General features: G+C 36.5%; 1 protein-coding gene across 1 annotated transcript in view; it reads right to left on the reverse strand.

Annotated features, from left to right (window-relative positions):
• Positions 1-17,802, reverse strand: part of AGMO (alkylglycerol monooxygenase) — a 172,877-nt gene that overhangs the window by 137,716 nt on the left and 17,359 nt on the right. The window contains exon 3 of the mRNA XM_072329343.1: positions 15,866-16,017. Coding sequence (XP_072185444.1) covers positions 15,866-16,017 — 152 coding nt within the window. The remainder of the gene's footprint in view (positions 1-15,865; positions 16,018-17,802) is intronic.

The raw sequence follows: 17,802 nt of genomic DNA on the forward strand, positions 1-17,802 counted from the left end.
CATTCTTTTACAAAATGATATTTAATAGACATTATACTTTAAAAGTAACTATCAACCAAGCAGCATACTATTATGGATTACAAATAAATAAATAAATAAATAAATTGCTATTAACTGCACACTTTTTCAAAACTTCACATAGTTCTCAGTAACTTAAATCTAAAATCCTTCAAAACATTGCAAAGAAAATTTTTGAAGTAAGTAATGAATAAAATATTCTAAGGTTAGATTTGTGACTTGCCTGAAGAACAAATTTGCTAACATATGGAAATCAAGAGTGTAAAGTAGGACTGTACTGGGACTCATTTTGATCTTGTTAATATTTGCCATTCAAAGCAGCAGCCAGTAGAACATTCACCTGTGTCAGATTCGCATGTTGCAATATTTTTTTTTTAATTAGTACTCCAAATTTTCTTTAGAAAAAATCACAGATAAAGAGACTCAATAACATTTCCCAATTTTGAATTTATACCAACAACACTTAGTAGCTACTGCTGGATTTTTTTTCTTCACGCACACCTTAATTCTGATTTTATCTCTACAGCATTACTTCTAATGCACACAGTAAACATTTTCAGAAATGACATAGATTATAGAAATAATTTCTACTGAAGTTAGCAAGGGGGTTGTAATGCTTCAAAAGTCAGACACAAGAGTGCTACAAGAGTACTAGCTGAGCTTTCCTGTATCAGTGTCTGATGGAACAGAAAAGAAGAACTTTAGTGGTTGTTTTGGGTTGGGATTGGTTTGGGCTTAGTATGTTGTTAGGTTTTGTTTTTCCCTAAAATAAACTGACTTTATTCAGTTATTTGCAATTTTACTTGACTTAGAATATGCTGTGATCAAATTAGCCCTGAAAAACTAGTAAAGACTGGCTCAATATTTGGATGTGGCACCTTTAAGTAAATCTAGCTTGCAAGAAGGAAATTTAACAGCTGTTTGTGGAGGAAGCATCCTTGTCATTTAGTCAGAGGAACCAACTGCTTAGCATAATTTTAAAGGCAGCTCCTCTGTCACAGGCATCATCATCCACTCGATGTGTAAAAACCATTTATAAATATTAGCAATCATCCGGCATTTTTCAAAAGAACAGGAAAGTTAATCCTGTTTCCTGACTGCGTTGTGCCTTGCATAATTATATTCTGACTACCTAAGTTCCCCTGCAATTTCAGTTAATTACAGTATTCTTCTTACTTCCTGTCCTAAAGTTATTTGTGTAGTAACCATATCCTACTAGAGTGGAAGATAAAATAAGCTTTGTGAATTATTGTGATTCATGTGTAAAATGCTGTGCTATCACCTCACACAAATGTCATGACATATCAGATATTGTTTCCACCTAAAAAATGTGTGAAACTTTTCAGCAATTATATTAACACTCAGCAGACATCTCAAGAGATGCTTGCATTACTTTACCAATAGATATAAATTAACAAATATTAGTACAGCCATTTGTTTATATAAGCAAATGAACAATGTTAAATATCTTTGAAGAGTTGTTCTTTCGAAGATCTTGTAGAAAACATTTTCCTCTAGCACTTGCCATTGCCTTTTAATTCATAACTGAGAGTAGAGGGCAGTTTTACCCAATTGCCCCAATAAAAGCCACTTTTGCCAGTTCTATGCATTGCAAAATCCTTCTATTCATTTCATATACATAAGATTTTGAAGCATAAATTAGGAAGCTACTAGGGTATTTTCTACACACAAGAGTCCAAATCATACTGCAACATTTTAACCAGAAGTATACAAAAATACAGAATTTCTTGGTGACTGGTACAAAATGATTTCACTTGTGGCACAAACACTCTCTGGGTAGTTAATGCCAACATTTATGCAGGCTTATATGAGACAAGGCTTTATACCCTCATCTATGTAATGCAATAGCAATTAATTTATCTACCATAACTTTCCTCCTTTCATATTCAGACCACTCCATCTCATTCTGAATTCACTTATGCTGCTCCATGTGGCCCAAGTGCCTACTGTTTTCTGTCACATTTCTCTGCTCCATCCATCCCTCTTCATACTCTTCCCCCACATCCAGGGGTGTTTCCATGTCCCACTTGCACATTCAGTTCCATAGCATTTTCCTACCTGAATTTCCTATTCAATGCCCAAGTCTTCTCCCTTCTTGCAGTACCTACAAATTTAAGACTTTGCCTGCTGTAGTCTAAATCCTTCAATATTCTTAGATGCAAAAATTAAACCAAATTAGTACTCGAGGCACAGAAATCAAAGCCAATGGAAAATAAATATATATGTATATATATATATTACAGTTATTTCAGAACTCATACTTCAAATGGAGTAGTTGAGCCATGTTAAATACTGCAAGAACAGGCAATGCACAGATGAGCCATCAAGACACACTTGAAAAATAACTAGTTTACTAGCAAAGCTTTGTTCCTCTGTTCTCCCATCTCTCTGTCAGGAATCTCTAGGCAAAAATCTGTGACATGATGTGTTTGGTGATACCTGCAGATTTTTATGTTCTATAGTACCATCCCTTGTTCTGAGCACTTCAGGACAATTCAGTGCAGTATTAGGAGGGTTGCACAGAAATTGAAACAAGTTACTTCTGCTTGCTTGCAAAGACTAACCTCCAGGTCATGCTCTAGAGCTTATTATTCTCACACATAACTGGTGAGAAATTCATCATCTGGAGTAGAAATTTGAGGTTGAATAACCTACATCTTTGAGGCATGGATTTCTGGAAGTTCTTAGTTTATTCCTTTCTAAGGAGATACTAGGCCTGTAATTATATGGCAAATATGTTTCCTAATGTTTATGTACAGAGAATGAGAGCACAAATTTACATAAACAGAATGAACAAACAAAACTTTAGAGGCTGTTTCCATTTAAAATTACAAGCCATAACAATTAAATGAGTTTGCAGTGCTTACCCATGCTTAGCACTTCCTTTCCTGTCCAGGAGAATGATCACTGTTTAAAAACATTATGGTTTTCATTAAAGAAATAAAAATTAAAAAAAAAAAAAAAAATAAAAAATCACTCTCAACACACTCATTTTTGAAGTTCCTAAAGGAGCAGTGCCTCACCTCCTATGCACTGCCTACCTGCACAAGGCAGGGGGCTCTTTAGCATGAGCAGGGAGAGATGAGGCCAGAAACAAGTCCAATGTGTTGGAGGAAGGGGCCTTTTCTGCCTCACAGCTTGTCCAGTGGCAAGACCCTATCATCCCTTTCATCCCCCATCAGAGGAAAATCCACATTAAGTACAATTATAGGCGCAAATTGGCTGCCAATTTCTGAAACCCTGTCCCTTTAAGTTTTAAGGGAGCTGGTTTCCTTTTCGATTTTAAATATATCTCACTCATATGGGAATAATACACAATCAAATCCAATATTTTTCCTACTGCCTAGCAGCTAAGTTATTTACTTGACTTTAACAAGACTTTTCTTTCCTTTTCCCAAGTTCGAGAGCAAGCACAAGCTGAGATGAGCTGTGCTGCTGTACGAGCAGGCAGCAGCTACTTCCAACAATTTATTTGAAAAGAAGCAGATCTGTATGTTAGGTGGGAAAGGGAGAGACTCAGCGTAGGTGGGGGAAAGAGGGGAAGAAGTCAAGGTTTAAATTTTTGTTGTCGTAAATAGGCAGCTTGAAACATGGGAATAGAAAATAGGAAACTTTCAGAGACTAGACACACCTATTTCCTACTGCTGGAAAATTAAGACAGTTCCTTAAGCTACATCTCCCCTAAAAACAATGCACAAAGGGTGTTAAGTTAGCCATGCAGACATAATGGCCCTTCAGAAAATCCCACTTGTATGCTGTGTAAATTTGCATGTGCAATCTGCATCTGTTTTTAAGAAACTAGATTGAAGGAAAAACACTAAAGTTTTAGTTTGAACTTCATTCCCACCCCCACCCCCCAAAATTTGTAGAGATAGTTTAGCACATTCACTATTTACAACCTCCTTCTCAGAAGGCACAGACACAGGTAGAGTATTCATGCCTTCCAAAATGTAACCGTATACATCTGGCCAGCAAACATCTGGATATTTATCTTCACTCATCATTTCCTTCAGTAAGTCCAAAAAACTGTCAGTTATTTCAGCTGAGATTCAGCCCAGGGGAGTAAAAAAAAAAAATTACATCCTTCTTTTGTCCAGGTTTTATAAACTGCTTTTTACCTTTTTCCCTTGGATATCGGCAAGTATAAAAATAAGCAGACTGGATTCCTTTGACTGTTGCTTTTATTCTGCGAATATGTACTTCTGTAGCCACAGGGAGCATACATATGCAATTGTATTTATAACACAATTGTATCTGCAATGCATACAAAACCTCCTGCATCTTAAAACGGGCATTAAGTGTTACGCATTTTACAAAGAATGAAGAGTACAAAATCCAGAGGAAACAGCTCAAGTCACATGTAGGAACTGACTTACAAATAAACTATATAATGTCAAAGAATCTTTCATACTTAGGATAGTCACAAAGCAGGAAATGTGAATATCAATTCCTTTAAAAAGAATGTCTTCTACAAAAATCTTCATCTGCCTTTGCCGTCCTCCCATTTTACAGAGATTTAACAAAACTCACCTTTGCAAAACACTTTTGAGGTTAAAAAATAAACAACCAACAAACATCACTGTAAAATACTTGAACATTACTACCAAACATATCTAGCAAAGCAGTACATGATCACTCATTTCAGAACCCATCATAAGATTCTCTTTTCTTGTTTTAATTTTCTTACTTATATTTCTTACTTTTCTTAAATTTATTTTGGACTCCAGATTTCAAAATCACATCCTGGTATCCATTCTGAAATTATTTTCAGAATGTTTTGGACAAGAATTCTGACTGCAATGATTTTTTGAACTGTTCTTTACCTGATGTTGCTCTCACTTTCCCACTTATGATTTCTTTGAACCAGCTTCTAGCTTCCCAATTTAACACTGCTTAGTGATATTCAAGTGCTTTTAAAAGAGCAGTTAGCGTGAAACTTATAACGATTTCTACAGAATAAAAAGCAAAAACTAATAGCAAGACCATAAAATTCTACACTTAATATGACTTTATTTAATGCATACTGTGGGCATATTGCAGACTGCCAACTGCCGCAATGTATTTCTGATTCAGATTTATTTCACCCAGGTGGCTAAGGGAAGATGTTAATGATAAAACTAGCATACATACTTAGCCGTGCATTCACCATAATGCATTTAGATTCATTTTTTCAGCTTTAAATCAACAAACAAAATACATAGCTACAAAATTACAATTATTTCAGAATATGTGGGCAAGAAAACAAGCAGAGGGGAAGACAGGAGAGATGGAGAGATGGATTTGACAGACCTGACTGTTCTGGCCTCAAATCACTCCTAGTCAACAACAACAAACAACAACAACAAAACAACAACAACAACAACAAAAAAAAAACCTCACAAACACTTCTTTTTTAAAAACACAACAATAAAACACAGATAGCTACTTCCAGACAAATCTGTCTTAACCTAGAAGACGGTCCTGTGCAAATAATCTTTTATTTTTACTTCTGTAGCACAACATAGGCTACACCAGTGAAAAAGAAAAAAAAAAAAAAAAAAGATAATAATAAAAAAAAATATTTTTTTATTAAATATGTAGTATGTATTTTGGAACTCAGTGTTAATAATGATAACTTATTTTAAGAAAACAAAAGCATGTAAAATATATGATCCATATATAAAGCATCTTACACTACATCTGTAAAATCATTAGAAAACATACTTCTGTCTCAGTTTAATAAGTCTGTTTAGAGTTGATGAAAACCACAAACATGATGTCAGTAACTTCTGAAATGTTTCCCTACGAAAATGTTTCACATGCACTTCCCTTTTCATACTTAGCAAAAGTTTTGCCACTGCTGAACTTACAACTATAAAATGCAGAGGTATGCTTAGAACAATAGAAATGCTTTTGATATACATTTATTTAATAGAAATGAATTCTATAAAGAAACAAGAAAAAAAAAAATCACCCATATTTTACAATCTCTTGTGCCCTGGTTGCTCTGTATTACATTCAGTAATGAATACTCCCAGCCATTTATACTGATAATCTGTGTAACGATGGCCACTTACATGTCCTTATCAGTGATGCTAGGAATGATGATACTTCATCAGAAGAAAAGTTTGTTAAGAACACAACCGAACGAAGAGAGCAAAACCTCAGTACTCTCCTGGACCCTGTAAAACCTTGCCTGTCCTCACACACACATACTAATAGAAGATGATTATTCATATTTTTTGCTTGCCAGCAACAGGAAGAAATTTTCAGACTACTTCAGCTTCCATTAAGCCATCAGGATAACTAAACCAGACACCAATATCTAGAGTCCCAGTCCAAGTTCCTCGCAGAATCCAAATATGAATATTGTAACAGCTCAGTGATACTTATTCAGGATATCTGTCTTCCATACAGTTTTACATATGAAAACAATGTAGATACCCTTCTTGCAATGCAACATTTATGCTCTTTTTAGAGTATGTTTTATTTTTAAGGTATTAAATAAGTAATTTTACTTTCTAAATATTTAACCTTGATTAATTCATCTAGATTTGACAATTAGTAATTCTTGAATAAATCTAATGTAGAAGTGATGTGCATTATTTAAGTAACTCCAGTTAGGGAAAATAAATAAATAAAAAAATAAATAAATAAATAATGTAGTGATGCAAAAAGAGAGCATTTGAAGATAATTTTAGCTGTAAAAAAATAGAAAAACAAGTAAAATTCTAGCTAGTCATCTTTGTTAAGTTACATCTTCTAGCAGCACACTATCAATTTAGATTGTCTGTGATGTGGATATTGCAACCTGTATGTTCAAAAATCATTTTGGCAATTTAAATACTTTAACTGAGGCACTGAGGGAAACATATGTGCAAAAAACGTGTTCCAGGTACAATAACATTTTGTCTGCTCCAAACACATTTTAAATGTTAATTGGCAATCTTTAAATAGATAATAAAGTATGGTAATGGCCTCACAAGACTTTTAGCAAGCAAGAAAAACTATTACCTATATCCAGCATCTAGAAATCCAAGCAATATTCTGAAAGGACCACTTGCCAGTGGGAGCTAAGGCAGAAGACACTTTCAGTCTACTTAAATAGACATGTCAGAACTTTTATTAACTTAAAAAGACACAAAATTTTCAAGTAATCATGAACCTATTCTTTATAAGGAATTTACTTCAGTCAGTAAAACTGAGGGTGTCAATTAGGAATTGGAATTATTTATAGCTAGTTCTGAAATTATCTCAGATAGATTGTGAGCATTTGGAAATATTTGTCAGTCACATCAGCTGATACCAAGTATATACAAAAACTATAAATACATACATAAGATGTGCATGTATGGATGGATGCACACTGGAAAGCTATTTAAATTACAAAAAACTTTGCTAGAAGAACATGTGTCCTTGAAAGAAATGTGAGTAATGATATTTCTGATACCATCTGGTCCTTAACAATGTGTACTTTTTAACAGCGTCCCAATGAGGAGCAGAAGTGCACACCCAAAAAAGCAGTGTTTGCATCTTTGCCTTGCACCCCCAGCCACATGTTGTCATACCTTTTCCCACACGTATTCCTTGGAGAGCAACACACGGCTTCTCCAAATTTCAGTTCTGCACAGTTTGAGAAGTGTTTTCAAAGAAATTTCAAAACAGCTTTTTTTGATTGCAAAGTACTTCACAGCACCTCTTAGTTCAAGCACAGCATCAGATCTAAAAGGTAGTATTCTGCATGTTTTTTTATCCATTTTAAAACTATACAGACTGACAAACAGCAATAATGACCAGGCAATTTTTACTAGCACAGCAGGGGAAACACAACTCTTTTTTTAACAGAAAAAGCACAAGCATCAAAATGGGCCATCTGTTTTAGCAATGCCTTTTATTTCACAAGGACTCTGCTTCTACTTTAAGTGACAAAAAATAGTTACCAACGCTGCCGTTTGATGAATTTTATGGCTTTTGCTTTTACTCTAAACCTAATTCCTTACAATTCCATTTTCATATAAGAAATTAAAAATGGTTGTTACATTTGGTACCTCTTACTGCTAATCTGCTGATTTCAGCAGATTGGTAAAACATAGAAGGGTCATAAAAAACCTTCCCCCTTACAGACCATTCCTTTAAGCCCACGACAAAGTTCTTTAGCAAGTATGCAAATATGCTCAGCAGAAACAGCTACCATCTCCAAAATCATTGAAACTGGTGGTTTAGAACAAAAACAAAAAAAAAGGAAAAAAAAAGAAAGAAAAAGAAAGAAAAAGAAAAAAAAAGAAAAAAAAAAAGCCTGGATCAAGTGCTTCATATGCAACTTATTAGGAAATACATATTAATTTCTCTCTAAATTAATAAGAAGGCCTTTTACTGAAATAAGTAACATGGCTTAAAATTAGATCAAGAACAAGGAAAACAAGAATATATTTTCTCTTGTGGGTTTTCACTTACAGTAAGTATATATTCCTAACTTAAAACACATATTTAAATTTAAAGACAAGAAGAAGGGAAAATAAGACAGATATAGTTGAACTTTTCCTTGGACTTCCAAACAAAGTTACTCTCAACTTGTAAATTCACTTGTTGGAAGACAGCTGCATAGCATCTGAGAGGCCAAATAGTATATCTAGTAGAACTACTCCAAATATTTCACAGGTTAAATGTCCTAAGAATAAAATCTACAAACTACTGCAGTACTAGTTTTTTTTCCCCACATTCACCAGATGCAAAAAGGCTCAACTTGAATAATCTCACTTATATTTCTTAAGATATTATAGGACAAAGTGTTATGCACCATTTCATTGTTTTGCAGAAAAACAAGAAAATTATGTCACATGAACTGTTTCTTCACAGCGTTAGATATTTCCACATTCATGTCACATTCTGAGACTACAAAGGGATGTTTTTCCCCTTTCAAAATGCACGTGCACAGACTAGAGGGCAGCAGTAGCCAAGGTTATGAATATTTGAAGTCAGCTGTCTTCCTGAATGGTCATCCCACAATGCATTACAGAAACTTTCTTCTCCCATTTCACCCCAGAAGATATTTGTTTGCACTCAATGACATTTCTATCAGATTATTTCAGTAGTCAGACACATCACTACAATCACAACAGCCACACATGCAACCTATCAGTTTCTTCATTTTAGCTACTCATTTAGCTCACACACTGGGTAAATTTCCTTGGGGAATCTCAGAAAACAGTCAATTCATAGTTGGTTTGGAATCCATAATAAGCTTCAGAAGCTTAGTTGTAGTAGAAACTTTTCTTTAAAAGAAAAAAAAAAAAAAAAAAAAAAAAAAAAAGAGAGAGAGAAAAAAAGAAAAGACCAAAGACTTTCCCTGTAGACTTGAATATATATGGATATTTATTTTGCATTTTCTAACGTTTCATTGTAAAAAGCATGTTACTAACTGGATCCTTGACAAGAAGATCAAGAACTTTTCCTCTAAGTCTGTGCACTCATGGACAACCTCAGGTTCTGCATATGGAAAAAGATGTGACTGCACACTCCAGACACCCACAGGTATCTCTTGTTAATGCATGTCTATATAGAGATACTTGACAAGGACACTGCATTATGTAAATGCTCAAAGCAGGATTTCAGCAATGCTTAAGAGGAGCATTAACTTTGTGCTGGCCCCTTTCCCAGCCATAAGAAAAGACAGCTAACAAAGAAAATGGAGGAATATGGTTTCTTTTTCATTTTGTACTGGGGAACTTGCCAGATCTCTTGACTGCGGGAGCTTGAGAAAAGATAAACAATGCTGAGAGAAGATGGAAGGAAATGCCATCTGAATTTTTGCTATAAAATATTGTGTCAAAAAAGGTCAGTTCACACTTTTATGAGTATAGATTTCATTACATTTAAGATTAAGAGATACATGGTCTCTGATATCATTAAAAAAAGTGCTTTTGTTCTTCCACCAAGTTTTAATTCACAATAACCATCGGGATCTATTAAAAACAATTATTATATATTTGAAGAAAACATGCAAGAATCATGACACATCTTTAGTAACTTCTCTCCTGATATCCTTCCATCATCCAGCAGTGAACAGCTTACGCCTTCCCAGACTAGATGCTGAACCCAGATCACCATGCTTAATTCCTCACCTACAGCAACAAGCCATGTAATAATTTCTCCTTTGGAATGCAGCTTATAATAGTTCTAAAAAGCCAAAAGTCAGCAGTCAATGCCTTCTTCTGCAGTCTAGCCTGTCAGGGAATTTGTTAATACCATCAATCTTACTAGCCTCTGCCATATAACACGCTTAGGAAATCTATTTACTTGTAATCATCTTCTGGAGATTCAGAAGTGAGAATTAAGTGAAAGAAAAACACCCACATTTTCTCTCATTCTCATCTTCTAAACTTGTGAGATTACAAGGATTTTCCAGAAAGTCACTTATCTCACAATTTCTAAAGCAGAACAGAAAGAGGTCTGCGATATCTGCAAGTGCCACAACACATTTAACAGCCAAAATATGTCCACCTCAGATCAGGACATTATTCTTGCCAGTATACAAGAAATCAGTCTTTCACACAACAGGAACTTATTATGAACAATAGCAACCTGAAAACAATACAAGCAAGCTCCTATAATTTTACAGGACTCTGGACCACTCCACATCAGGAAGCCTGATTGCAGCTGAGGGATTTTCAGAATTACCTTTTTCCAAACAAAATGTACACTTGACTGTCAGCAGGAGTGGTATCATTTTGGTTTGGTGAGACCGACTGTGGGTCTTCTTACAATTTTACTGCCCACTCTGAAAATTATGTGAAAGGAGAACCTCTTATTTCTGAGAAGAAATTTAAAAGGTACAGTTGTAAAAATAAGCATATAGAAACAATGAATGATGTAGTTTATTTAGAATGATTTAGTTTTATTTAGAAGTGGAAGTCAGGGAATGAATCATAATCACATGAACTCTCTACTTTTAATTCATGTCTTGCTGTCTGCAGGTATTAGACTAGAATCAATCAGAAGACAGAGCAAAAATATGGCAACCAGCTATGGCTTTTGCTATTTTTGTGAAGCAAGAAGAGTCAACATTTTAGTATCTTGCTCTCACAAGACTGTTTAAATAATAAGAAAAAATAACAAGTGCCAGAATGACAAAAAAATGTATCCTCTAAAATTCACAAGAAGACAATATTTTTCTCTTAATCACTGCGCATCAATTCCCTTTGCAGTCAATAGAAGCTGTGACAAGAAAAAGAGTATCATTTTCTCAAATGTAAGGACAAGCTTAAAAACAAACAAACAAAAAAGAATACCCACCACCCAACCATTCTGTTGCACCCCAAATGGAGCCTCTGGCATGCAAGAGAATATTCTCATTTACTGCTTTTCCAAGGGAAATGAAGGTTTTTCTGAAAAGAAAACCTTGTGTTTCTGACCATGTTCCCAATAACAAAAGTCAGACATCATTTTATGGGAAATTCATTATTATAAAACTAAAATCCCTTAAACCCAAAATTATTTCAATATACTATCAAGTCTTAATATAAAATATACTTAACAAGTCCATTCTGATAAACTGACTTCAGACAAGCACATTATAAAATGAAGATGAAAGGAGAAGTTCAAAGGCAGGAATGGGTCAGATAAATAAAGATAGGATGATCAAATGATTCCAATACACTCTCCAAAAATGAGTGGCAAATGTGAATGCTGAAAAAAAAATTTAGGCTTTACTGTCTCCTTTAACAAGCTTGGAAGTCCAAACTAATCTTCTCATTAAACAGTGAACATAGTATTGTGCTAGCACCCAACATGCTAACATATAAGAATAATTAACTGCATATATGTATAATTAACAGAAAGATTAGGACTGGTTTTTATTCTTGCCTATTCCTATGTTTTTAATAGCATGAATCATGAGACACTGTCTGTCCCCATTTATCCATATATGGATCAGTCTGGTTCCTTATATAAGGATGAGTTATCCACCTGTGCAGTACTGACTAAAAAATCCTTTTCTGCTCTCCCTAAAGACTCTAGGTATTGTACAGATACCATGCCAGCAAATATGGCTTAAAATGTCTTAGTCCTCGATTATTGGGCAATTCATGCACCATTGCTAAATTGACCCTATGATGACTAAAAAGAGTTGGATTTCCTAAGAGAGAAAGCTAAGGGAATCCTATTTCTTGATACAGACTATTTCAGTGATTTCATGTATGTAGTCACCACACAGCATGTTTTTTCAGAATTCATTGGGTAATGTAGGGAAGAGCAGATTGGAATTGTTGAATTGTTCTATGAAACTGTAACTGAAGATGTTTACTGGGAGAGGAGAAGCTACGTTACAGGTAAAGAAGGCTAAGAGAGACCCTACAGCTAAGAGAGTTTTAGAAAGATAAAACTTCTAATTATCAGAAATCTTAAAACTCCTCCTCGGCACCCTCAGCTGAGACATTCTGCCATAGATTTGAGGCGTGGCCTTCTTTGGGCAAAGCCAAAATGACTTCTCTCGGTTTCTTCTTCGCCTTCTGACTCCTCAGAAGTTCTTGCAGCCAAACAGTTCATCCTGTGGAGTGGAAGAATCTGAGGAGTTCAGAGACTGTTGCTCCAGAATACGCCTGATTTATTTCTTATCCACCATAAATAAACGGAGAATTACTAAGAGACACTCCATTAACTCAAAACTTTACGTAGTAGCTGGAGAAACCAGCTAGAATACACTTATCAGTTGATGCCTATTTTATGTGCTCCACACGTAACTCAAAGCATGGGCTGATATTGGCTCAGGCTGCTGCTGACAGGGACCCTGTCACGTATCCCTTCGGCAGCTGACACAGCTGCCTTGGGCCTGGCAGAACAATGCAGCCGCCAAGGTTGGCCCAGCTGAAGGAAACTTGCTTCTCCCAGGTTGTCTGAGGGGAGGGACACTGAAGCAATGGAAATTCCCCAGCAGTAAAGGAGAACAAAAGAAAAGGTGTTGGAAGCTGCTGCTAAAAAGAGACAGGCTCTCTGAACCTACTGGCTGTCAGACCAGGACAGCTTCTCCAAGGCCTGAAAGTAGAGAGAAGAGACCCCAAACTGTCCTTAAAAGACTCCGCTCATCACCAGTGTTTCTGAGTGACAGCTCCTTGTTTTTGCATAGACCTGGAAAACTCTAGATTTCCTCCCCTGATTAAAAGGTGTGGCTGCTGAAGAAATTAGTTTACAGAGTCTCTAAATTCCTTACTGCCGCTGTCATATGTCTGCAACAGGCGTATCAGTGAGGCCAGAGCTCAGGGAGGAGTGTGCTCCACCACAGCCAGAGCTCTGCACTGCCTTGGGACCGGCAAATCCCATTTTCTAGCACAAATAACTCTGCAAAGGACTCTGCACCTGGAGAGGAAGCTTGAGGAGTAATCCATATATGCTAGATTAAAATATCTGCTAAAAATCCCCTAACCCACGCATATCCTTCCCCTTAATTTAAAAAAAAAAAAAAAAAAAAAAAAAAAAAAATCTTATTTTGCAGTTCATTTTCTTTAGCAATATGGCCATACTGATTGTTTCTACTGAAACAAAGGGAAAAGTTACAGCAATTTATAAATTCATTAAAACCCCAAGAGAAAAAACAGTGGCTAACTAAATTCTCTCATTGACTGCCATGGCTTTTGGATCAGGCCCAGAAGAATGCTGGAATAAGTGGCAATACATTTTATCTTCTAACTTTTCAGTAACTACTGCAAACAATAGAAAATACAAGCACATACTTGGAATAACTTTATCCTTTAAAAAAAATGAAGTCACACCTAAAAATACTTCCTCTTGTTGCCGTATAACTTCAGTTTATGATAATAGCTATCACACGCATATAGCAAAGAGGAGAATATAGTTACCCAAGTACTGGGTAAAAACTTGATATTTCAGATTAGAGTTTCTGCTCCAAAGGAAACTTTGAAGTCTGAAAGGATTCAGCCTTTTTATTCAAATAGCAGAATGAATAATCCAATTATTGGAATGAAATGCGAAAATAAGACAAACTCATGGCTACTTATTACCTTATCAAACAATTGCTCGGAGACAGGGGAAGCTATATGATGATAACAAAATCTCTCTGAATTTTAGTTCTTCATTTTGAAGCAATTAGTGCTACTATTTACATCCCAGGCAAAGTCCACACAGCTTGAATTTCCTGGGATACACACATGTGCTATTAATCTGTAACTCTGCTCTAGAATCCAAGCCTGAATCATCAGGCTCTGTCACTTTCTAGAACAAGGGTGTGTTCATCCACTTATATCATAGATTGATCCAGCATCTCTGCATCTCCAAATGCAGAGCTGTTTTTCAGGAATCTGCATCTTAAAAGCATATCTTTCATTCATATTTTCCTTTCCAACTTCTGAATCAATCTACTTTTGCAGCTGTGTTGCCCTGTTCCAGATATTATCGCTGCTCAAACAGAGGAACTGTTGTTCATGCTAAAATCCTCATTTAGAGTGATTTTCTATAATGCTGCATCAGTTCGCTGCTTGACAACAAGCAACATTTCTGCAGCCCCCAGAAGCCTAGCTTAGCTTTTACAGAATAGCTCAGTGCTGACCTTCTTGAGATATGAACATTTTGTTATATGTTTTCCACAGCTTCATTACATACTGAGAGAATTGTCTTGGATTTTAATTCTAAAACTGCTAGCATGATTCATTTCTAACTACACAGTCCCAGTGTTACCCTCGAAATACAGAGAAGCAGATAAAAGTGAATTCAAAGTTGCTGCAGGAACAGAAAAACATTCAAATGCTTTAGAAAGCATAGAGCTGATCCTGCTCCTTACTCTGGTATTGGGTATTTTACCACTGACTCTGGTGAAAACAGAGCTAGGCTAGCAATTCTCTAACACTTTCAGGCAGTTATTTTTCAGTTGAAAACACAGGAATATCCTCCCACCCTGGTTCAGTTCTCAGCCGGGGCTGCAGCCCTGCCAGCGCTGTTAATGTCATTGTTTGCGAAGCATATTCCCAGTCTCACGCACACCCACGCAGGGCTCCAGCTCCCAGCCGCGATGTCCCCCCCAGCACATTGTTCCAGCTCCCCACGCTTCCTCACCTCCTGCCCTGTCCCCCTGTGAGCCATGGCCCCCCACATCATTGTTGTCCCCCTGCACCCACCCTGCATTGTTCTCCCCACTCGGGAGGGACCTTTCCCACCTCCCACTCCCCACAGAAGCTCATGCTTTCTCACCCACTTCCACATTCTCCACACACCTATTGGCATCAGAACATTTTCACTTTTTGAAAGCACGTTACATAAACTTTCATTACTACATTTCACAGCTTTTGTGTGTTGTGAGCACTCTGCCTTGAGAGGTCCAATTCAAAGTATGAAATAATAAGGAGACTTTTACTTCTTCATTACAGGCTTTAGATCAGGCCTAAAATTAGGACTGATACAAAGTGCTACTGCACAAGCAGACAGAACACAAAAGGCTAGAGCAAACAGAGGGGAAATCACAGAGTTGTCATCACAGAGGGGAAATACGTAACGTATATAAAAAGGAATTGACATTATAATGCCTTCACAGTATATAAGGACAGAAGTAACAGGCATGATTTACACAGCCTCTACTCTTATAACAAATACATGTTGAGTTCTTTTCAAATTCATATACAAGGCCAAGTAAAGTTAAAAGTGTATTTCTCAAAAAGTTCATAATAATAACCTTTAAGTCAAGCATTAATTATAGACAAGTTTCTGAAATATCTTATAAATATATGTGTATATACATATGTTTAAAATGTGTGTATCTAAACACAACACAAAAATACTTCCATTCATTTATCAATACTGTAATTATTGATTCTTTTCCCATCAAAAACAAATAGCTCACACTTACCATGACTGATACGATGAAACCAGTAGTATGCAAAGTCCACTCCCAGAAATGTCAAATACCACGTCCATGCTGAGTCCCAAGGCAGTTCAAAGAGTTTGTAATTATTCCATACATAGATGTAACTAACTATGTCGACACTTCTGAATAAAAGACTGAAACAGAAAACCAAATAGTTTTATCAGTCTCTTTACCACAGGAGTCTTTTTGTAATATACATAAACAGTGTCCAAGCTTCACAGTCTTTGTTAAGTAATTAAACCAATAACAACTTCACAAACCTGAAGCAAAAGTACTACTGAGTTTAAAACAAGCTCTCATCCACTCATCATATACATTTTGGAATTAAGCATGCCCACTAAGCAGGTATTCAGCCAACCTGTGCCTTCCAGGTGGCACAGTGCTCCTGTTCTTACCTGCCTGCAAGAAACTCATTTATTCTCAAGTTCAAAGTGTAGTGACAATCATTTTCAATTCAAACTCAAATGTATGATTATTGTAAAAGAATTAAAATCTTTACCTTAACGATAGAGTAAGAGAAATTACTAGAGAATCTTACAGACTCAAAGACTGTGCTCATGAGAACCTAATGAGGTTTAACCAAGGCTGTGCAAAGTGTTACACTTGGGTTGAGGCAATCTGAGATAGGAGTTCAAGCTGGGAGAAGAACTCACTGAGGGCAGCCCTGCAGAGAAGGACCTGAACGTCCTGATGACAAAAAGCTGGACTTGAGCCAGCAGTGTGTACTTGCAGCCCGGAAGGCCAACAGCATCCTCAGTTGTATCGAAAAAGCAGCAGCCAGCGGGTTGAGGAAGGTGAGCATCCCTCTCTACTCTGCCCTTCAAGGCCCCATGTGTAGTACTCTATCCAAGCCTAGGGCTCTCAGTAGAGGAGGGATGTGGAGCTGTTGGAGCAGGCACAGAGGAGGGCCACAAAAATTATCAGAGGTCTGGATCACTTCTCCTATGGAAAAAAAGGTTGAAGGAGTTGGGATTATTAAGCTTAGAGAAGAAAAGGCTCTGGGAAGACTTCACTGCAGCCTTCCAGTACTTGAAGGGAGCTAACAAGCAGGAGAGGAACTGACTTTTTATATGGTCCAATAGTGATAGTAAAAAGGTGAATGGTTTAAAACTAAAAGACAGGAGATTTAGGTTAGATGTTAGGAAGACCTTTTTACTCAGCTTGTACTCAGTGAGACACTGGTACAAGCTGCCCAGAGAAGTTGTGGATGCCACATCCCTCAAGGTATTCAAGACCATATGATTCCATGATAATTCCTTTTCTGCAGTTCCTGACTGGTTCATCTGAGTTCAGTGTAGAGTGGGATTTAATGCTAGGATTGGCACAAGGAATGTGTGATAGTTCATTCTGAGGATGAAGTGGGTGTCCATCCATACCTGCTCATTTTTGTGACACTTCTCTGTGGCCTGTCTTTTCCCTTTTTCAGTTTGGTTATTTTTCATAGATGTGATTTCAGCAATTTCTTTTACCGCACAGCCCCAAAAATACTTGAATCAACAGAACTAAAAGAGGACATACTATATCCTTTCTCCTCCAAAACCTTGTTTTGCAACCTGGGAGACACTGATCTCTCTTACTGGCCATGTAGAATTGTACTGAACATCCCTGAAAATAGTCTGATCATGCACTGTCCTTTTCAGCAGATGGACTGAAATATGAGGGAATCTCAGAAAATGTTGCTGTTTCATCTCATGAACCATGCTCTCACCAAACTTTGTGGTCATCTTCATATTTTCACAGTGACATATATTCAGTACTTCTATGCTCCCAGCATTAACACTTCTTTCCATAATGGTGTTTTAAATAAAATTATTAACAAGAAACAAAGTAAGCTGAAAATCCAAAGTTCCCAATATCAGGCATCAATTATAATAGCACTGCATCCACTATACCATGCAGAGAAGATGAAGCTTTACAAG

Source organism: Excalfactoria chinensis, chromosome 2 (assembly GCF_039878825.1).
Source record: "Excalfactoria chinensis isolate bCotChi1 chromosome 2, bCotChi1.hap2, whole genome shotgun sequence".
NCBI lineage: Eukaryota > Metazoa > Chordata > Aves > Galliformes > Phasianidae > Excalfactoria > Excalfactoria chinensis.